This window comes from Crotalus tigris, unplaced genomic scaffold, assembly GCF_016545835.1.
Source record: "Crotalus tigris isolate CLP2741 ecotype Arizona unplaced genomic scaffold, ASM1654583v1 scf7180000017611.44802233496:7321179, whole genome shotgun sequence".
Taxonomy (NCBI): domain Eukaryota; kingdom Metazoa; phylum Chordata; class Lepidosauria; order Squamata; family Viperidae; genus Crotalus; species Crotalus tigris.
In genome coordinates, this window is record NW_024096511.1 from 172562 (window position 1) to 194341 (window position 21780).

The following is a 21780-nucleotide window of genomic DNA, read 5'->3' on the forward strand; positions in this document are numbered from 1 at the left end:
GATTTGATCTAGTAGTAGCTTCTTAGTCAGGGGTCATATCACCTTACTCAAGGAATAATTCATTGCCACAAGCGCTCTCCCACAAGATGCCTCCCTGGCAGTTTTAGTTAGCCAGAAGGGGCATGGATCTAAAGAGTAGATGGCTGAGCTCACAATCATAATTTGGGGGGGGGAGTATGGCTCTACTCAGGTAGCACCAGTCAGAAGTCTACTTTCATAAATAACTATTGTTTCCTTTTTCAAGGCAAATAAGTACAGAAAATTGTAGATTGTCAATAAAGCAGAAAATGCTGAAGAGAAATATTTTATTGCAGGACCAGACTACAGTACGAACTGTAGCATCAGCTACAACAACAAAAGAAATTCGTAGGCAGTCGAGTAGCTATGATGATCCTTGGAAAATAACAGATGAACAAAGGCAATATTATGTAAATCAGTTTAAAACTATTCAGCCTGATCTGAATGGATATATTCCAGGTAAGCTTTTTAAGCACATATGATACAATGAATAATTGTATAATTATCTAATATTAGACCGATTTTACAAAATGTACGTAGTTCAGTTTTCAGTAAAGAGATACCTGGCATGTAGTAACTAAAATGCTATTAAAGCAGTTCTTTCTTTTCTTCTGCACATTTAAGAAAACTGAGCCAGGGAATGAGATTGTGAAGAAAGAAGTCCAAAAATTTTCCATGCAGCTTTTGGTATTAATTTCTGCTAGATCAGAGGTCCTTCTGTTAATAGACAGGATTCTTTATTCATAAGAGAGCCTATTAAATATTGTGTAAGTGCTTTTGTGAATTTCTTAGCTTAATGTTTTCTAATGATTTGCTACATTAGCGTTTTTGAACTCATTGTGATCCCAGCCCCCAGCCTAGTGTATCTTTAAAACCTCACTAGCTTTAGTGTCATAGATAAAGTTTATAATTTACAATTGAGGTTATAATTCTAGTTTGAAAGTCAAACATTATTACCCTGGGTAAGATGGGCGACCAATATATTTTACAAATAAATAAATAAATTTAATATTTTTAGGTTCTGCAGCTAAAGAATTTTTTACGAAATCAAAGCTTCCTATTCTTGAACTTTCACACATCTGGTAAGTTAAAATATAATTATTTAAACTCATCGTTCTAAGAGCCCAGGTTATTGGATAATAAAACTGAAATGCCTAGCAACTAACGCTACCATTTATACTGAAACCTTTTGTCTTAAAAATAAGTGTAATTTAGAAGCTTAATCATATTTCCATTAAAATCAAGGAGTAAATTTCCATCTGACATGATCTCATGTTAAATTTTGTTGTAATTACCAAGGAAAGAAACATAAGATTTTATACTTGTATCCAAATTACAGTAGTTTTATTTAGTGACCATAATTGGGATTGGCCATTTGATTGTTAAACGAAGCAATTGCTAAGTGAAACTGCAACTGACTTTATGATCTTACTTCAGCTTTCCTTTGCTTTAGAATAGAATAGAATAATAAAATAATAACCTTATTGCCACTTTGAATGTACACTAGTTGGCATACATTAAAATGAAATTTCATTGCAGATAACTCTCAAAGGGTCACCACCTCCAATATACACTGCATAAATATGACAAAAATGAATAAATAAATACAGAATTATGCATATATCCGTATATATTATATGACACAGACAACAGTTTAGTTCTGGTTATGTATACATGTGCATGGCTTGAAAAACAAACATAGACCTGTGAAGGTCATAAATGTGATAACTGATCCTGAAAAATTACTTTTTCATCACTATCGAAACTTTGAACAGTCAATAAACAATAAACAAGGCAATCACTACATAAGGATTACATTTATTATCTCCAATCAATAGAACAAATTAATTATGACTTCTGCCTTTTGTTTTCTGTATGAAGTAAATATAGTCTGACATCGTCTGGGTCCAATTATTGTTCAAATAATATTTTTATTCATGTCTTCATCTCACTCTAAATATTTGGGGCTATAATTTCATTAGTATTGTCCAGTAACTGGAACTGATAAGAGTTGTAATCTAGATGGCATCCGTTTGCCTACTATTTTTAAGAGACAAAGACAGTATCTCACTTTGATGTAATTTCCATACCCTCTATCACGGCAAGTGTAAAGAGGCAAGTCTTTTGAATGCTTCATTGGATAAGATGCTCCCTTCACATTCTTTAAGAAATAGTTGTCTAAATTTAACTTGTGCTGTCAAATAGTTATTAGCTTTTCTTCCACAGCAGATAATTAGGGTTCTCTTCAAGGTTTCCACAATACTGAATGCCACAACTTTGATATTTTGAGTTAATATTATGTGAATAGATGGGATTCTGATACATTACAAACTCCTTTTGGCAAAGAGGCATGGAAAATGCTTTTTGACAGTTTGCATTTTCTAATAATTCTCCTGCATCACCTCTGTGTGTAGAGTACCTATAAGCACTTTGGAGGAATTTTTCAAGGTTTTCTTGAATGGGGGAAATTAGTTTTTTTATTAATTGGTTATTGCTCTTCATCCAGTAGGAGCATTCCATGAGTTCATGGATTCTTAGGATTCAGTTGTGTTTTAAATGCAATATGCCAGACTATGAAAGGCTAATGCTTACCTAGTAAAAGCAGTGCTTTTTTTCTAAAAAAAAAAAAAAAAAAAAAAAGGTGCTGGAACTCACACACATCATACAACCCGCCTTGCCTACCCTGCAAGGTTCCATCCAAAAAAGGTGCCGGAACTCCGTTCTGGGCGTTCTATGAGAAAAAAAGCCCTGAGTAAAAGTATCTGATATTTGCTAGAACTTCTTCAAATTACTTTTTCTCAGTTTGAAAGACTTTTGGAAAAAAACAGAAAAGGGGTTGTTGTTTTTCCAAAAAAAGTACAATAAAGTTAAATAATTTCATTTCAGGGAGCTGTCAGATTTTGATAAAGATGGTGCATTAACATTGGATGAGTTCTGTGCTGCTTTCCATCTAGTGGTTGCTAGGAAAAATGGTTATGACTTGCCGGAAAAACTACCTGAAAGTTTAATGCCCAAGCTGATTGATTTGGAGGACTCAGCAGGTACTTTTTTTTTTTTTTGCTCTGAATTAATTGCTAAAGGATGTGTAACACAAACTGTACTGCTTGTGCATTGCAATTGTTTTATTTCATTCTCTTGTGTGTGTGTGTCTGTATAAAACTGATTTTCTTTTTGAGACAGAAGCTTCTGTCCTTATGTAGGTAAAATAAAATAGTTTATTTTATCTGCTTATTGGACAGAAAAATATATTTCACCTGTAACAGTTCTGTATATGCTATGTTACAATTTAATCAAACAATTTAAAATATAGAAATAAAGAGGATAGTTTGTATTACTAACAAAGACGTGTACCAACCTAGCAACCTTCTTTTTACAGCCAGGGAATAGCTATTTGTTTTAGTGATATTTTAGAATAAACACACCTAAGGATTACATTCTAATGCCATGAAGAAGCTAATCAAGCAATCTTTTTTTCTGTTTAACATAATATGTGATCAAGGACTATCCTTTAAGGAGTAAGAACTTCTGGAAGAGGTTTCCATAAAAGACTATTAATAAAACAGAACTTTTGCACTTTCCCTATCTTTGCAGAAGTTCTTGCAATCTCATAGAATTTTCTAGACCCTGGCTAGTAAAGTCAACCCTATGATTGTTCTCATGCTTGGTGGCCATCAAATATAAGAAACTAGAAAGCTGGTAATTTTTGATTGTTCAAAGAAAATATTATTTGTTCTTAACATGCAGAATGTATAAAGTGAAATTATAACTTTTGAAAAAGGAAAATATTAGGTTATTTTGCCTTAGAGTTCTGAAATTTCTGCTCTGCTTATATGAAATAGTTTGAATCCAAAACATGAAAGAACTCTTCTCGCGCAATATAGCTTTTCTGGTTACTTCCCTCTTATACCAGAGTATCCAACATTTTCAGGCTAGTGGACATATCTCCAATTTTGATGCAGCCAATCATAAAGCACAATTTTTACAGGAAGGCAAACTGGGAAGGCTGAAAAAAAAAATAGCCTGCCCAAGAATTTAAGCACAGAGCTGACAAAACAAAATTGCTACTTTATGGCAGGTAAATTTGTCATGCTAAGAAATATGCAACAGCGGCAAAGGCCACCCAATACATGTATCAAAACAAGTGAGGGGTATTAGCAGAAAAAATGTAAAAGTAATTAAAATATCATATACAATATAGAGAATAATCAAAACATTCTTTCTAGCCCAAATATACTTGCTACTAGTTTCTATTGCCTCTTTTCCCAGACTATATAATATAGTTCAAAATAAAACAATGGGGTACTTAACTACTATTTTATTAGAGTCATTAATGAGAATAGAATCTATGTGGTCAGTGATATTTTGGTTTGCTGTAAAGTTGAAAGCCTTTTTTAATATAGTGGGGCAGAGAGCAGTACAAATGCCAGAACTACCCACAAATGCTGTGATTTCTCAAATTCTCCAGTGGAAACCCGTTCTAGAATATTTATAATGGAGCTAAATAAAGTAAATATAGTGCAGTTCTTTACATAATGGGTATCTCTGAAATAAGTTGATAAATGTTCATAAATAACAGATGTTATAGGCATGCTTCCATACATTAATTATGAAATTGCAATGTGAAACGAACTATTAGCACACAGTTTTAAAGACATTACTACAATGTTGTGTTTGGCTTTTTTAGTAGTTCCTGTTTCAGAAGTGGGAGATCAATCTGCTGAGGTAGGTTTTGCAAGTTCCCCAGCAGAAGCACCGCCAAGCAAATCACCATCAATGCCATCACTTAATCAAACGTGGCCTGAACTGAATCAAAGCAGCGAGGTTAGCAAAATATACCCTATTTTGTAGAAGTTCTTACTTTAAGAATGAATATATAACACAACAGAGATTGGATTGCGTTCTAAATGTAGGGTTACATTTCGTGTTCCTGTATATATAGCCTTGATCTTGTCATAACTGGAGAATATATTGGGATTGTATACAATGGCTCACTTTTTTCTTTTTCTTTCCCTGCTCTTTAAAACAAAAGTTATGCTATCTGTCAGTGATTTCTGTTCTAAATCCTACATAGATGATTTGCTAATTTCTTGAGGGTGATTTCAACTCTATAATGTAGAAAAATTTACTGAGGTTTCTTTTGGAGTGATTCAGTTCGTTTTTTGCTGTTACACCACAGTAAAAGATAAAGTCCCTCTTGAAGTGATTTTGGACTCCTAGTGATGGTTTATGTTTACTTGGCAAAAGTATGGATGTGATTTGCCATTACTTTTTTTTTTTTGGTCTTCCCTTTTTTGATTTCCCAGTCTAATCTAAAATCTTGGAAAGTTTCTGGTAGTTTCCCATCCAAATGCTGTTTAGCTTTCTGGGATTATTTCAAATTGACTAGGTTCTACCACCCCTTCTTACCTAGACCAGAAAGCACGCTCGGGTCTTTTTGCCTATATCTAGTATAGTGGTTCTCAACCTGTGGGTCGGGACCCCATTTGGGGTCAAATGACCATTTCACGGGGGTCACCAAACCATGCTGTCCGCCATTTTTTTCCCTTTTCCCTAGCTGTCCTGCTCCCTCTTATTGGTGGCCACACCCACTTGGGGGTCACCACAACATGGGGAACTGTATTATGGGGTCACGACATTAGAAAGGTTGAGAATCACTGATCTAGTACAATCAGGATTCCAGTTAAATCAGTCTGGCCATTGACTGGGAATTAGATTTCAATATATCTGAAAAATGTATTTTTTAAAAATATAGTTTTTATAGTTTTTATTATAGTTATTATAGTTTTTATAGTAATTTTATTAAAGATTAATAAAATTAATATAAACTAAAAAAATAGAAATTTCAGAAAAAATAGAAAAGAAAAAACAATATAGTAAGGAAAAAGAAAAATAGATATATAAAGGACTTACCTCTTTGTCACAAGTATAAACAATCTCTTCTCTTAAAATGCAAAAGATCTCTTCTTTCCATGTCTCACCTCTTATCTATAAACAAATCTTTAAAATTTCATAATTCAGTCTGATCAGCAAAAATCTATTTAGAGTACCAGAGATAACAGTATATCTATTTTAACCTTGATCAGATAAACCAACTTTATATTCCTTCATTTTACTTTTAACAGTCCTGATCTTTAATCCCTTCAAATAATGTGCTAGAATTTTATTTCTTTTGATTTTTCTGTCTCTTCTTCCAATATTCCTTAAAGCTTTAATAACCACCTTTGTAGGAAGATTATCCAGGTCACTTTCTTGGTTTGTTATTTGTATCTTCCTTTTAATTATTAAGACATCCGCTGGATCTATTGTATCATCTTTTTCCATATCATTCTTGTAATTTATCTTTTTAAGTTCACTTTTAGATCAATCTCAGTCTTGTAAGATAAAAGTTCTTCCTCTTCCATAACATATTTTAAATAGAGGAAGACCCTTTTGAAATTAATTTTTTGGTCCACTTGTTCAAAAATAGCCTTTAGTGTATCCAGACTTAAAATATTTTGCTTCATTTTTGTATTGGTAAATTTATTTATTTATTTATTTATGAGACTTATATACCGCTTTAAGTGCAAGCACTCTCTAAGCGGTGTACACCAGTAAGCAATGTATATATATATTTACATTGCCCCCAACAATCTGGGTCCTCATTTTACCTACCTCGGAAGGATGGAAGGCTGAGTCAACCTTGAGCCGATAAGATTTGAACCGCTGACCTGCTGAACACAGTCAGCTAAAGTGGCCTGCAGTACTGCACTCTAACTGCTGCGCCACCTCAGCTCTTTGAAATATTCTTTCCTTTTAATTGTAATCTTTTAGTTCCCTCTAGTGTCCAATCTTTAAAGTCCCATCGATCATGTTTTTAAGAATTCAAAACAAAAACGTTTTATCATGGGAAGGATTCTTATAATTAATTTCAAAAATCAAAATTCTAATCACCCTTTTGCTATTTATTTGAAAAAAGTTCTTTAAAAGTCTATTTAAAATTTATTTTGCTAAGGATTGAAGAAACTTACCTGTTGCACTAAATTAACCCGTCAATCAATAGCTGAATTAACAAGCAATTTTCGAAAGTGATTGGAAAAGATGTATGCAAACTCAGTGTCTTTCAAAGGTGCCAAACACAGTTTGAGCAAGCTGGCTATTCCTTCACCTCCGAGAGCTTCTAAATCCATTGCAGTCTCTTCATGGGGAACAACTGTCTGGAGAACTTGTCCATTTCTTGTCCAGAGAAAAATTACGAAGATCTGGTCTACTTAACCAGCTCTTTATTAGATCGCAGTCAGCTCCTGCTTTTAGTGGAGCTTGCTTCAGTTTATCATTTGGAAGCTGGAAGTTTTATGTCTTCAGTGAAATTTCTGAATTTCATTCAATTCTGAATTTCCTGAATCTCTTCTGAAAGCTGAAAGAATCTGAGTGAAATTGCTAATGCAGAAATTATTTAGAACATTAAATAGCTTGGGCAATGCTTGTATTGCAAAATATATTAGTGTGGTGCTAAATATTTGTCTTTTCAAAAATTATTTGCCACTCGCAAGTCAAATAAATATTTGTATATGTCTTTCCATAGGCCAGTTATATTAGAATTCAGAATTACAGGATCTCCTAGTCCAAGCAGTGGTTAGTGTTATAGGTTTCTGCACTACCCCAAGCTAAATAATTTTAATGCCAAATAGCAGTTACCACTATGAAAAATTACCTTATATTTAACCACTTTTGGATCTCCTATTGCCATTACAGGTTATGGCTTGAACCTGTGAAGTAGCAATGGATAGGTGATATCTATGAGCAGGTCTACCTACCATCTCTCTATCCCACCTGAATGTATTATTTTTTTAGATTAATTTAATAATAGGTATGGTAGAGAACATTCTGAGGGTCTAGAAATGGGAAGCTGATAACAATTTTACCAATTCTCTAAAAAGTCATTTTTTGAGTTTGTCCTCTGTATTATCTCAAAATTCCAACTGCGTCCACTGGTCTTGAAAAGGTAGCCTGCCTCCATTTTGGGGCAACAGACAATGGGAAATAAAGGCCCAAACCCTAAAAAGAAAAAAAAAAACCATACAAACCTTCATTACAACCATTGGCTAATTAGATGGCTCAGCAGTCTAAGCAAATACAGTGACCATTTGAAATATGATGGCATTCAATGAAGAGTTGATTGCTGCCCAAAGTTACTACCACTGCAGCGCCTCCACGGTCATGTGAATGAAATTCAGACTTTTGGCAATCTATCCATCCTTACAACTGACCAGAGGGATGCTGCAGCCTGTCTTCTTCTCCATCCCACCCTCTGGGTCCCTTGCTGTCTAATATTGCTAATTTCTGTCAGGATGAATCTGGTACTTTGGTTGCTTCTAGAGGGAAACAGAGGATATATTGAAAGTTAAAGGGGGATCTGGCTGACTTATTGGATGTTATACCATTTGAAAACAAAAGAAAGCACATTATTGCTGCAGTATGTAGAGAGCATGTGCTGTTTCTTTAGGCAACTAGATTCCTATAACCCCAAAACATTAGGTGGCAATCTCCAGTTAGATCTTTGGTCACATTCTTCTGGCCTTTAGCAGCAGAGATGGAACCAGAGTTCTTGTTAGGTTGGAAACATTAGTGACAGAAAATGGGGCGGGGATCCCAATAAAAGAGGCCAGTCCTGATATCTAGTACATCTAGAATTATTCAAAAGAGCCAATGTGTTTTGGAGCAAGCTGGAGCAAAATCTCCAAAACATGAGTGTTTTGTTTCAGATTTGAAATATTTAGGATGACTTGTTTTGAGCGCATAATGTTCTGTTCTGACTCTCAAAATCAGTTCAGAAAACCATAAATCTACTACTTGTTGGTTTATGTTGATCCCCTAAAAACTTCATCACTAGCTCAATAAATTACTTCTTCCAGTCTCTTGGTCTCAAGAAATGTATTATTTATTTATCAGTTATGTCCTGCTTTTCATGTGTAAAAACTTTCTAGATGGCTTACAATAATTAATGTGAAATATAGAAAAATAATGGTAAAATCAATACAGTTAAAATCAAATCAAATACTAAAGTCAATATAATTAGATTGTTACAATAATGAACAGTCAAAAATCTTGCTAGAAATCTTCCCTACATTAATTCACTCTTAATGGACGAGATATATCAGCAACTTTAAAAATGACCTTGCAAAGTTGGAGCCCATTATACAATACTTACCAGAAATTAGTAGGCACCAAATGTGAAGAGGCTCAGTAAAATAAGGCAGCACTGCCTATAGTCAAATGCCATAAGGTCCTTTGCATATTAAATTGATAACACAAGTGGGCCAATAAAACAGGCTGGCATCATCATGGAAGCATGAAGTACAGTGGAAATTAGAGAGAATTACAGTGATTGCAGTTGAGACCTTTGATGTATATCAAATTTCATTTCAGTGTTTTCTGCTTGTCAGTAGAAAGTTGTTTGCTACTTGCTAAGTTCCTCGTTTTATCCTGGAAAAGTTGGGAGGTACTGAACTGCTTTCTACTCACCATAAAAATCTTAGATTATACAAAAGATAATATATATAAACAGGCAAATAATATTGAATAATACCAGAGTTTATGATTCATGCAAGGACATTTTACAGTTCCCACTGAATTCCTTGAATTGCTGATTCTGTGCAAATTGCAGATTGCTTTTCAAACGCCAAATTAAGTTTAGGAAGTTGCTACTGAAGAAACACGAAAGTTTTATTTGTTAGTCTTGCTCAGGGTTCTTTGAATTCTGTCCATTATATCTAATACTGTATAATTATTTTTTTTTAAAAAAAAAACCACTATATGGTACATTAGATTTCTACATTATTATCTCTGGATTTTTTTCAATTTCTGAAATTCTTCAAAATATTCGTATAAGATATATTAGATTTTAGAGTTCTTACTAATGACAGAACAACATGTACCAATATTATCCACATTAACTTTACTTTGTACACTCTCCCAGCTAGATTTAATTTATTTATCCAAGAGCAACTGTTTCTCTAACTAGGTCCAGCCCTTATGATCAGCTAAGCTCTCTCCCAGCTATGCAGCATTAGCAGCTCTTGATTTGCTAGGAAAACATACGCAGTCCGTTTGTTTAAATGTTTGATATGTCTAATAATTAACTCACCATTCCACTAACAGAGACATTAACATTTCATTCCATGAAGTAATCGTGAACATTGAATCTTAGACCAAATCCTTCATTGCTCGGAAACCTGATTATTTCTGTTTTGCCTGTGTCTTAGTTTATGCATGAAAAAAAAAAGCATTAGCAGTTATATATTTCAACAGGGCATGTCTTGGATCTTACTGAAATGATTGCCAAAGCAGTTTTCCTTTTACATTGAATAGTTTGAATTTGCGTTATTTCAATTGTCAAATATATATTTAATTTATGTATAAAATGTACTTTATTATGTTTTCAGGTATAGCAATGGCAATTTGCATGTGATTCTTTCATTTTTTTCTAATATAAAGTTAAATTTTATTTCTGATCTTATGTGAAGAAAATTTATATTAATTTTCATTTAAATGAAATAAAACAAAAGATTCTAGAAAAACAAGGAATCTTACATATTGGTAGCAATAGCAGCAGTGACTTAAAAGCCTCTGTTTTGTTTAGTTCAATTTTGTTAAAAATTTCTCAATCAATATGCTGACTTTCACTTTCAAATTGATTTGTTTAATCTGTACAATATTTCACGTTGATTTAAAAGATTTTGCAAGACAAAATCTGAAAACTGTTGAAATATATATTTTGGCTCCCCTTCCCAAGAAAAGCAACTGCCATTCCAACCTCTGAACTATGCTAAATCTTCTCCAGGGATGACTCTATTCTCATTTTGTCTCTCCTCTGTCTGTTTAGCAGTGGGAGACATTTAGTGAACGCTCTTCCAGCTCACAAACTCTGACCCAATTTGATTCTAACATTGCACCAGCTGATCCTGTAAGTCAATCACTTAGCTTGCTTCTTTGAAATTAATTTTATTAACTCCAAATTTTCATTAATTGTTTTGGTTTTGCATGTTTAATGTGTGATTCTAAAGTGGGGAATGGTAAACGATTTAATAATTCGATCTGCTTTAAAATTCATTACATTGTCTATCACTATGACTAAAATAGAATATTTTTAAAGTGGTCTGTTCTTTTCTAATATTTACTCCAATATTTTGAGATTTTTATTTAACTCTGATTTTTTTAAAAGATGGTAAAACATTTTAACTGAGTTTTTATTGATAAATGTGTTGGAAATAAAATGAGTAAAAATTGTGACTTGACAAAACCTGCGGTGAACGTAGACATCCAGGACCATCTGGTTTTTCTGGATCCAATTCTCTTTCTGTTACACCCAAAAGCTTCTTACATGCATACGCCCTTTGTAGATGTGTTTCATAATGACATAATTTAAATCTTTACTTTTCCCACATTCTTCACTGTTCGTGGAAATACATGGATGCCATAGGCACTGTCAGGCACACATGCTTCATCATATGATCTTGCACACAAGAAAGCTAGACTAAACATAATAACGTATCCCCAAAGAACCAATATTTTCCCTTATATTATTTCTCAGAATTTATTGTTGTCAAATGTATATGGCAATGATGGTGAACCTTTTAGAGACCGAGTGCCCAAAAACCGCCCCCACTTCACCCCTGCCTCCAGCCCATCCCTGCTCTGCCCCACCCCACCCACCCACAGAGCCACCCACCGCCTCCACGGCCCGCTACAGATCGCTATGGCAGCCCAGCAGCGCCATGGCAGCTACACCCTCCGCCCACAGCATCATCTGTGTGTGACGGGGTGTGAATGCAGTGTCTTGTCCCCACTGCCCAGCTGCCATGTCCTTGGCTGCGCTGCTCAGGGGCGATTCTCCTCCAGGCTGCTGGTGAGGAGGGGGCCACGGGGAGGCGGGGCTGGGTTACCGTCTGTGTGCCCACGGAGAGGGCTCTGAGTGCCGCCTCTGGCACATGTACCATAGTTTCGCCACCACTGGTATATGGGAAGGAACCACAAAAAATGCTTGATTGATGACCAGAGTGTATGTTGCAGATTATAGAGGAGTCGTCAGTTCTGTAATAGCTTAGCTATAAGCTAATAAATATTTATACATGTTAATAAGCACCTTGAATTGGACTCAGACAACAACCGATCAGGAAAGAGATTGCTTTTATTAGTAGTATACTGGGAATCTCTAGGAGGCACCACTCACAAATTGTGCTGCAATTGTGCTACTACACTCAGCCACTTGCAATATTTTAATCATCCTCAAGAGCTGCCATACATTGGAATAGTCCAGCCTAATGTTATTAGTTCATGAATCACCAGATCCAGAGCTGATAAAGGGCCTCTTTGCAATTTGTGTAAATATGTCAATACAGTATCAATAGTGATCCAAGGCTACCCCAGATTGTCAGCTTGTTTTAAAGAAGAGCGTAGTTCCATCAGAAGTGCTACTTGTCCAAAGTCTGATGTTAAGCATCCAGAATCAGTATTCCATTTTGTCTGAGTTCAGTTTCAGCTTTATTTTCCTCAGAAACACTTGAAGCACTTCTTAAAGACTTAAATTTTCACTCACGCCTTCTTTATTTGAATATTGGATGGATGATTTTTGCTTCTATTCTTTTTTTCTTTGCATCACCTTTTTATTCTATATTTTTATGCTTTATCCAATTTAACCCACTTGAGATTATTTTGTAAGGGAAGTGAAAATATGTTATTCACTAGTCTATGCCTAGAAATGACTAAATTGGAATACAAGTCCACATTGTCACTAAAAGAGATCAAGAACAAGTTACTTGTCAGTCATTTCTTCAAACCAGGATAAGTAGCGGGAAGAAAAAAAAATTAAGATAAGAAGTTTTCATACAACCCCTGTGTTTGCAGGTTTGTTGATTATTGTGTTCTTAATGGAAGCACACTAGCTTGTTCTTGATCTTCGTATTCAGAACTTTGCATCTTATTCATATAAAAAGGCATACATAAAAAGGGGGAAAGATAAAAATCTAATAACAGTAACAAACTCTGCAAAGAAGCTGAAGAAACAGTGGACCACCTATTATTAGCTGTTGCAAAGAGATCATATAGATTGACTACAAATAGCAGGATGACAAAGTGGCAACAATGGTACATTGGAAATTCTGCAGGCAAGAACTGAAGGGACCACAAAATAAAGAAAATGAAGAAGCTAAAGTGCTCTGGAATTTTAAATTGAAACAGACAAGCACATGCCACATAAAACCTCAGACCTAAACATTGTTAAAAAAAAAGACAAAGAAGTCTGGAGAGTGGATGTTGCAATACCTGGAGACAATAAAATTGAAGAGAGAGTAGAAGAAAATCACAAAATACAAATCTTCTATTCTGCAAACAGAAGTAGGACAAATGAGGCAAAAGAAAACAGAGTATCAATAATAATATGTGCCTTGGGTGCAATCCAAAAACATGTGGAGCATTACTACTTGAATACATCAGTATTGACAAAATCACTGTCAATTAATTGCACAAGTCAGTTTTACTCAGAACAGCTTACACTGCAACCATATCTTTAACACCATCAAACAACAAGATCCTCCTATCCCATGTTCTTGGGAAGAACTTGATAAGTGGATAAAATGCCACATCCAATCTAAAGATTTGGCTGACTGCAACCAACCATAATAAGAATACTGCTTTGAACTAATTTATGCTTTCTGCTCAAAAGTCTGTCCTCAACAATTCAAGAATCAGTGCCCTAAAGCAGAGATTCTCAAAGTGTGGGCTGGAGGTCCCCGAAAACCTTTCAGGAGGCTCATAAAGTGAAATAAATGAACATTTTAAAATGTCTACATTTTAATTTCTAATACAGTAAATCATAATAGATATAAAGCACATAAACCAAAGTTTTTCGTGTTCCTCAATCATTTTTAAGAAAGCAAAGGGGTTCTGAACCAAAAATAGAGACCAAAATATTTGAAACCACTGTCTTACAATCTCTTTAGCCCTTTATTTTATGTAATAGTGTTGCTTAGCAACAAACTTTTTCTGGAACATGGAAATATTTATTGTTCTATTAGTAGTCCTCCAATTTACCATATTGAATGTAGCTATGCTACTTCAGATCACAGGTAGCAAATTTTTGCTTCTGTTACTTTGATTGTTTGAACTTTTGTCTAACATGTTTTTTTCCCTTCAAAATCAATAAGAAGCACAATAAAAATATAACTTTTTTTTTCTCTTTGAAGTAGGAATGTATTTTTGCCTAGCTAGCTGATGCCTGTCTCTCTGCGTAAATTGTTAGGCACTATATGATGCATGTGCTTCTGAACATGTTATCAGTTTATGGGCAGAATATTGCATAAAAACTGCTTTGGAAGGTTTCACGCTTGTTTACAAGTAACTACCAATGCACTTTTGCTTTGGTGTTGAGGAAAATAGACACGCTTTTCTAATGAAATGTTCCATGCCATTGTGCAGTGTCAGCAAAAGAGCTGATACTCCATATGTGAGATCCCAAATGTGTGTAAATGTGCAAAATTTTAATATTATTGAGTTATTTGGTTATAAAAGAGATTTATAGAGAGACATAGTATCTAAATTGCGTATAGTGTGTTTGTATTTCATTATAGGCACTAAGCCATAAAGGTCAAACTATACTTTTTTCTCTAGCACAATTAGTCCATTTCCTGATAATCCTGTAAATGAAATTAAAGAAAATTTAATTATTGCTTTGTAGATTTGCCTCTTTTTGATAATAGCGTTATGTAGATAACATAATCAGAAGAAATGGTTAAATGTAGGATTGATTGCTTCTTAAGAGAATACAAAAAATTGAAAAAACTGGATATTTAGGGAAAAGGTAAACAAGGAACACATGAGCAAGCAACAACAAGAAGGGAAATGGGAATGGATATGGGTAGTAAGACTGAGTCCAGTTTGTCCATGTAATTTCTTATTTTTAACCCAACATAGTTTAATATTTCAAATTTTAACATAAAATGGTATATAGCAACCAGTCTATTCGGGATAGAATAATTGGTTTAAATAGTTCCCTTTCAAATCCCTTTCTTTTTTAGGATACTGCTATTGTTCACCCTGTTCCTATTCGAATGACACCAAGCAAAATTCATATGCAAGAAATGGAACTTAAAAGAACTGGAAATGGTAAGAGATGCTTGTCACTTATAGAAGTATCTTTTTTAATAGCCAAAAATCACTTCCCACAGTAACTAGTTATTTGTTAAAAGCCACAAAATTAAAGGCTCCAAGGAAAGATTGTAATCATTTTGTTACTCATTATATATTTCAAAATATGCCATTTTTTGATCTTGGTGTACTTAGGAGTATTTTTGGATAATTTTGACTCCTCTATTAATGTTTTATATGAATATCACATATTGCATTGGAGTAATGTAATGGGATTCAAAAACACAGGAAACTCTTTCACTTTAAAAATTAACTGAACAAAGAGTCTTGAAAAACTCTTTCAAGGACAAACTGAACCCCAATTTTAACTCATATTTTTCTTACTAGATTGCTTTTTTGTATAGAATAAAATATTGCATTGTATTATACAGAATTATTGCACAAAAATGCTTAAAATGTTCATAAATTCCTAAGATTTCTCTCTCTCTCACACACACACACACACACACACACACATACACAAACGCGCGCGTGCGCGCACACACACACACACACACACACACGTATCATTCCAGTTAGAATTCCTTCTTGTTTTCATATTTAGTTACGCTTTTATATTTAGTTAGTTTTAATTCCAATTCTACTACTGTTTCTCTTTAAAAAAAAATGGATATTCAGCCTTTGTTACCTGCAGGCCATATCTGACTCCTTGACTCTCCCTTTCTGGGCAGCAACCATTGAGTGGGTGGCAGTAGCCCCTTGGCAAAATTAATTGCCTAGTAATACAAAGGTATTACAAAGGCTTTTAACAAAATGTTCCTGATTCACTATGAAAAGTTTTGAACTCTGTGAAATCACCAATATTAAAAAAAAGTGCCAGGCAGTCTGTTAGTTGGTGTGTGCGTGAGAGAGACAGAGACAGACTGTACCACTGTATCCGTATCACGCGATGATGATTAAAGCTTGTGACAGACTATACAGTGACAGACTGCGCAGTGCATTTTTCAGCAGTGGCACTATAACTGGTTATCCTCAGTTACTCTTCTGTGAAGAATCGAGCTCACTTCTGACATAGTATAGATCTTAAATACTGGAAGGGTGACAAAACAGATTCAGGTTTGGTACTTACGTGAAGTTGAGTTCACTTTGCAATACACTTTTGTAAAAGAATTTTATGTTTCAAAATGTATTTTTATATTTTAAAGAAGCACATAATGTTCCCGATTTTCTGTAATGACAATTAGAAAAACAATACAGCTCAAATTGTATAGTAAATTACTGAGCAAATGCAAAAGCAATCATTGGGAGAATATTTACCCGGAGTAATCAGAGTTATATAAAAGCATGTACAATTTCTCCAGATCTCTTAGTGACGCAAATAAAAGACTGCAAAAGTTAGGTTAGACATTTTAAGACATGATCTCTTTTTGGGTTGCCTTTGAATAAAAGTTCAGGATCAAAATTGCAGCATGCAGAGTTTTAAATTTTCCATGCTGTAGTATGTAGTTTAACATACCTTTTTTTTCTGTTTTCTTGTTTCAAAAACAAGCAGGGAAGCTCACCATTATTGTTTAGTGGCTTGCATCAAACTGCACAATTGTAGTTTCAATACTCACTAAACTTGAACTGAATGTTTTTAAATTTCTTTCCAGATCACACAAATCCTACAAGTCCCCTGTTAGTGAAGTCTCCAGATCTTGCAGAAGAAAGTAAAATAAGTTCATCAGTAAAATTCACAGGAGGAAATACAGCTGGTAAGTATTGGTGTTTATTTTTCAATAATGTATTGAAAAACACATGCTATTTCAGTCAGCTAAAAAAAAAAAGTATAACTTAGTCCTTTTCAGCAGCTGTTTATAAGTGTGGTGTTCTTGAATTGTCTGAGATGTTTGTGCGTTAATTGCTACAACAACAAAATTTAATTGGTTTGTAGTTTTTATATAGTCAAAGTGTTTTCTCCTAGTACAAAGATATGATTTAGTTCAGTAAATATCCAAGCCCAAATATGGCTGGGGAAGATCTTTCCAATTTTATGATTCACACAATCCTTTCTAATAGAAATTCATTCATGTAACCTTCCAGGTGGTAGACTATGGATTTCTTAAACCTAGCAGTTTTGTCTGACATTCTGCTCACTTAAAATTATTTACTGTGACTTCTTTTATGCCATAGGTATCTGTTGTGGGCCATCTATATACCCATAAGAATATACTCTCAGTGATAGTGTCAGGGCTGGACATCAGAATTCCTCTGATGGGTATAGAAATTTGTCTTATGTCAAATGTTATATCAGTTGGGCTCAATTTATTATTTTTTAAATTCTTAAAAGTTAAATTCTAGTTCTATAGACTGTAATGCAATGTAATTCATCATAGACTGTAATGCAATATAATTTATCAAGGGTAAGATTTTATTTTAATCTATTCCAGCAGATGGTTACAGCAGCTCAGATTCCTTTACTTCAGATGCAGAACACATTGGAAGTACTGTAACTAGACAACGGTAATTAGCTGCTTAAATATTAAACACATTCAAGCAGAAGGCTGTTTGCCTGAACTGGTCACTCTGTAGCCTGTTTGCAGAACATAACTTTAATCTGATAAAACTTCACGTGATTCTATGATGGCGATTCAAGGGTTTATAATATTTCCTGGTATTATTGCTCTACAATTAATAGCATTGTGTTTATTTTTCTGTGACATTAACAGAAAGACAAAATGAATGTGTACTACTTTTCAGAGTTATCATTTCAGAGGACTTGCAGTATTTTAAGCTTTTAGAAGTTATAACCCTCACAGACTGTTTAAATAATTAGATGACTGAGTTCTAGGCAAAATGAATTGGATTAATAGACATACATAGTTATGCTTTGAAGAATGTGTCATTCTGTTTCCAGAAATCTCTTTGTCCTCAGGTAAATTGTCGTCCTGTTTTTGTTTTGTTTTTTTTGCTAGTAAGCTTTTTTTTTTAATTGTTCTATAAGTGCTCCTGCTAGTTGTAGTCACCTAATTTTATTTCCTTATTAACAACATATTATCCTGCTCTCATGAAATAAAACAGAAGAAATACAATATACAGATGCAAAACAAAAGCAGGAAAATGGTGATAAACGCAATCATCAGTCCATAAAGTTACACAATTCTTATAGCAAATAACATCAGTGGAAATAATAAGGGAAGAGGGGAACCTACTGGAGATGCTGTTTCAGCAAAGCACTCTTCACCCTTTTCTGTTACCTGATAGAATAACTGCTTTCCAATCAACAGCTTGGGCCTCGATCTGTTATTTTCAATTTCCTTGACTGCATAGGCCCAGGATTTCTCCTCGATTGTTGAGGAAGGTACAGTACCTAATATGAGCTAATTTCAGCGGGTCAAACAGAAAGGCCCTGTTGCTCCACATTTGGTTAAAGTTTTTAATTCAGCCTTTCCTCAGCTAGTATTCTCCAAAGTCCTTCCAGGTACAATGGATGGTCTGTTGGATGAAGCAATCCATCTAGCACATCTTGACGGGGCATCAGGTTGAGGAACACTGCCTTGATTTTTAACATGTCCATTTTCAAATGTTAATATATAAATGAAAAAGGTGTAGCTGAACTTTGATGTACGGCAGCAGTTCTCAGCCTATGGGTCGTGACCCCATTTGGGGTCGATCGACCATTTCACGGGGGTCGCCAAGCAAGGCTGTCTGCCATTTTTTTCCCCTTTTCCGGCGGGTGCCTTACCTCCCTTGGGCTGGGCCAGCTGATGGCCCAGCCGATGGTCGGCCTGCTCCGTCTCTGCCATTTGCCAGCTAGGCCTCGGCCGGTGCAGGGGGCGTCACCATGCATGCACGGCGTTCCCAGGCAGGGAAAGTCCTCGACTTACGACCGGTTGGGTAGTCCTCGACTTACGACGGGTTTAGTCCTTGACTTACGACCGGTTGGGGTCGCGGCATTAAAAATGTTGAGAACCACTGATGTACAGTAATAGCAGTTATAATAAATGCATCCAATGTGATACACAAATTTAAAAATGGACTATTTGCATTGTATAAGATCAGCATTCTCAACCAAATTTGTTTTAATCCAAGATGGCGGGATATTAGTTCGTCAGTTGACATGTTACTTTTTTTGGTCTTTTAGTCTTTGAAAGTTGCAGTTTGCAATAGAATTGCTGTAGTTCCATTGTTTTTCAGGTCACATTCAGGGACTTCTCCAGATAACCCTGCTCCTCCTCCACCCCCTCCAAGGCCTCACCCCTCTCATTCCCGATCGTCATCTTTAGATATGAATAGGACCTTCCCAGTTACTCCAGGTGGGTGTAGTTGAAGTGTGTGTGTGTGGGGGGGGTTCTGTTGTTTTGAATTAATGCATTTTTAGAAATGTACATGTTGCTTATGGAAATCATTTAGATTTTTTTCCAAGTATTAAGGAAGATCTGATGAAACTAGTGAAATACGTTTAATACTGCTACTACAGTTAAAGAAGCATATTAAATGCTACAAGATTGTTTTTTTACTACAGAAGAAAAAAATAACTTTTGAAGAACAAAATTAATGGTAGTTTTTAAAAACATTACATATTCAAGAGTTCACAATTCTAAGATGATTAGTAATGCATTCTATTCCTCGAGACCTATAATTAAAATGCTATTTATTATATTTCCTTAGGGGTAAATTCCTCAGTTCTTAATATTCCCTATGCCTGTCTTGCCAGGAGTTTAATGTGATATTGTTACTATAATTAAATTCTGTAGTCTTCCATTTTAAATCACAGGAATGTCAGTATAAAGCTCAAAGGAAAACACCTCTGATATGATTTAGCAAACCAAGGTTCCCACTTGTTAATGACAATCTATATTTGAATTTGGAGAACATGATATGATATCTTTTACCATGAGATGTGGTGTTAGCATAGGTTGGGCAGGCTGCCAGCCTGGCTGGCTTCAGAAATGTTGAACGAATTTATGGAAATCATGGGGACCGCTGGCTATGGGTCTTGATGGCAGTGTGGCTGCCTCTGAAGGCCACCTGCTGGGAGACTAGTAGACATCTTTATGCAGTTGCTTGTCCACTGAGAGAACAGATTGCTGGCCTAGATGGGCCAGAGGTCCACTGGTTATGTTCTTACAGAAATAATTGCTCAAAAGTTATAGCCAAAACATTGATTTACCACCACCATCCAAAAAAATTAATAAAACCACGTGAAACAGGATACTGGCAGGTGCCAGTTGTCATTGGGCACATTACAATCTATGGGCACCCAGGGATAATAGTATATATTAGGTTATGAATCACTTATGTACTTTTTTTTTTAACAAATTTTGCATGGCATTCAAGGCACTGTCAATTATAATTGCAATCGTGACTTTGTATACATTTCAGAATGGTATAGACATTCTAAAATGTAATATTGAGACGGTTTAAAGAATGTCTGTCTCTTTGCTACTTTATAGAATTAATAGAGGACTTGGCTTTTTTCACAAAGTTTTAAAATCTATTAAACATTGTGTACCCTTAACACGCATGATGGGCTGAAATAAAGCAACAGATACTTCTGAAGTATGACTCTAATTGACAGAATACTGTATATCCAAACAACAGCTAAACATTTTCCAGAAACTAATATGATTAGTGTATTATTAAGCCACAAGTTTTTCAATCTTACTGCTTTTTAGGTCAACAGCAGACTGGAGTGGTTGCTTGTCCCCCAGCAGTGCCTCCAAGACCTCAGCCCACACAGGTATATTTGAATTTCTGTTCTAAATTAGCAACGTTTTCTTCCGACATTCTTTTCGTGATTACATTTTCCTCATCAGTGATGGCAAACCTTTTAGAGACCGAGTGCCCAAAAACCACCCCCCGTCCCCATTCTGCCCTGCACACTGGGCCACCCACCTCCACTGCCCGCCACAGATCACCCAGGCAGCCCAGCTGCGCCATGGTGGCCACACCCTCTGCCCATGTCCCGCAGCATCATCTGCGTGTGACGGGACGCAAGGGCAGAGTCTTGTCCCCGCTGCCCAGCTACCCTGTCCTTGGCTGCGCTGCTTCGCGTGGGCCGTGCCCAGGGGTGACTGTCCTCCGGGGGGGCTGCTGGTGAGGAGGGGGCCGTGGGAGGAGGCGGGGCTGGGGAGACTCCAAGTGCCGCCTCTGGCACCCATGCCATAGGTTCACCACCACTGCTCTAGGCTATGAAATACAATTACCCTCTTTACTACAAAACTCTTTGCCAGTGCATAGCCCACACTCGGCCTGTCTTGGAGAAAGCAAGCAAGAATTGTGTATTCTCAAAATGATGAGCTCTCATAGTGTGAAAGTGCCATAATTTGACTCAGTTGGTGGTGACTAGATTAAAGGTATAGTAGCAAACTTTCTCGATCAACTTTTTGTGTTTTGTTATATTTTCAAAAGTTCTTTTTTTTTAAACTATAGGCTGGAAGCCATGTTCATCGACCAGCAGATGCTGATGGTCTAATAGTGCATAACAGTACTTCACCTCAACAAATCCCAGAACAGCCAAACTTCGCAGACTTTAGCCATTTTGAGGTTTTTGCTGCATCAAATGTAAATGAAGATGATGTTGAAGAAATTGAGAAACTTCCAGAGGCTGTCCAGGTTAGCACATATCAATACATCTATAATTTATAGCTATATTAAGTG

General features: G+C 35.5%; 1 protein-coding gene across 9 annotated transcripts in view; it reads left to right on the forward strand.

The window, feature by feature from the left end:
- The window catches only part of REPS1 (RALBP1 associated Eps domain containing 1), a 43957-nt gene that overhangs the window by 16208 nt on the left and 5969 nt on the right, over positions 1–21780 (forward strand). For 6 of the 9 annotated variants that reach the window (XR_005554237.1, XM_039322913.1, XM_039322904.1 and 3 more), the window contains 11 exons: positions 315–477; positions 1037–1100; positions 2905–3059; positions 4703–4839; positions 10880–10960; positions 15069–15156; positions 16791–16892; positions 17568–17640; positions 19315–19433; positions 20796–20860; positions 21553–21735. Coding sequence is in view for 8 of the 9 variants with exons in the window: in XM_039322913.1 (XP_039178847.1) it covers positions 315–477; positions 1037–1100; positions 2905–3059; positions 4703–4839; positions 10880–10960; positions 15069–15156; positions 16791–16892; positions 17568–17640; positions 19315–19433; positions 20796–20860; positions 21553–21735 (1230 nt within the window). In the remaining variant the exon portion in view is untranslated. The remainder of the gene's footprint in view (positions 1–314; positions 478–1036; positions 1101–2904; positions 3060–4702; positions 4840–10879; positions 10961–15068; positions 15157–16790; positions 16893–17567; positions 17641–19314; positions 19434–20795; positions 20861–21552; positions 21736–21780) is intronic. The other 3 variants (XM_039322866.1, XM_039322894.1, XM_039322886.1) reach the window with 3 other exon arrangements.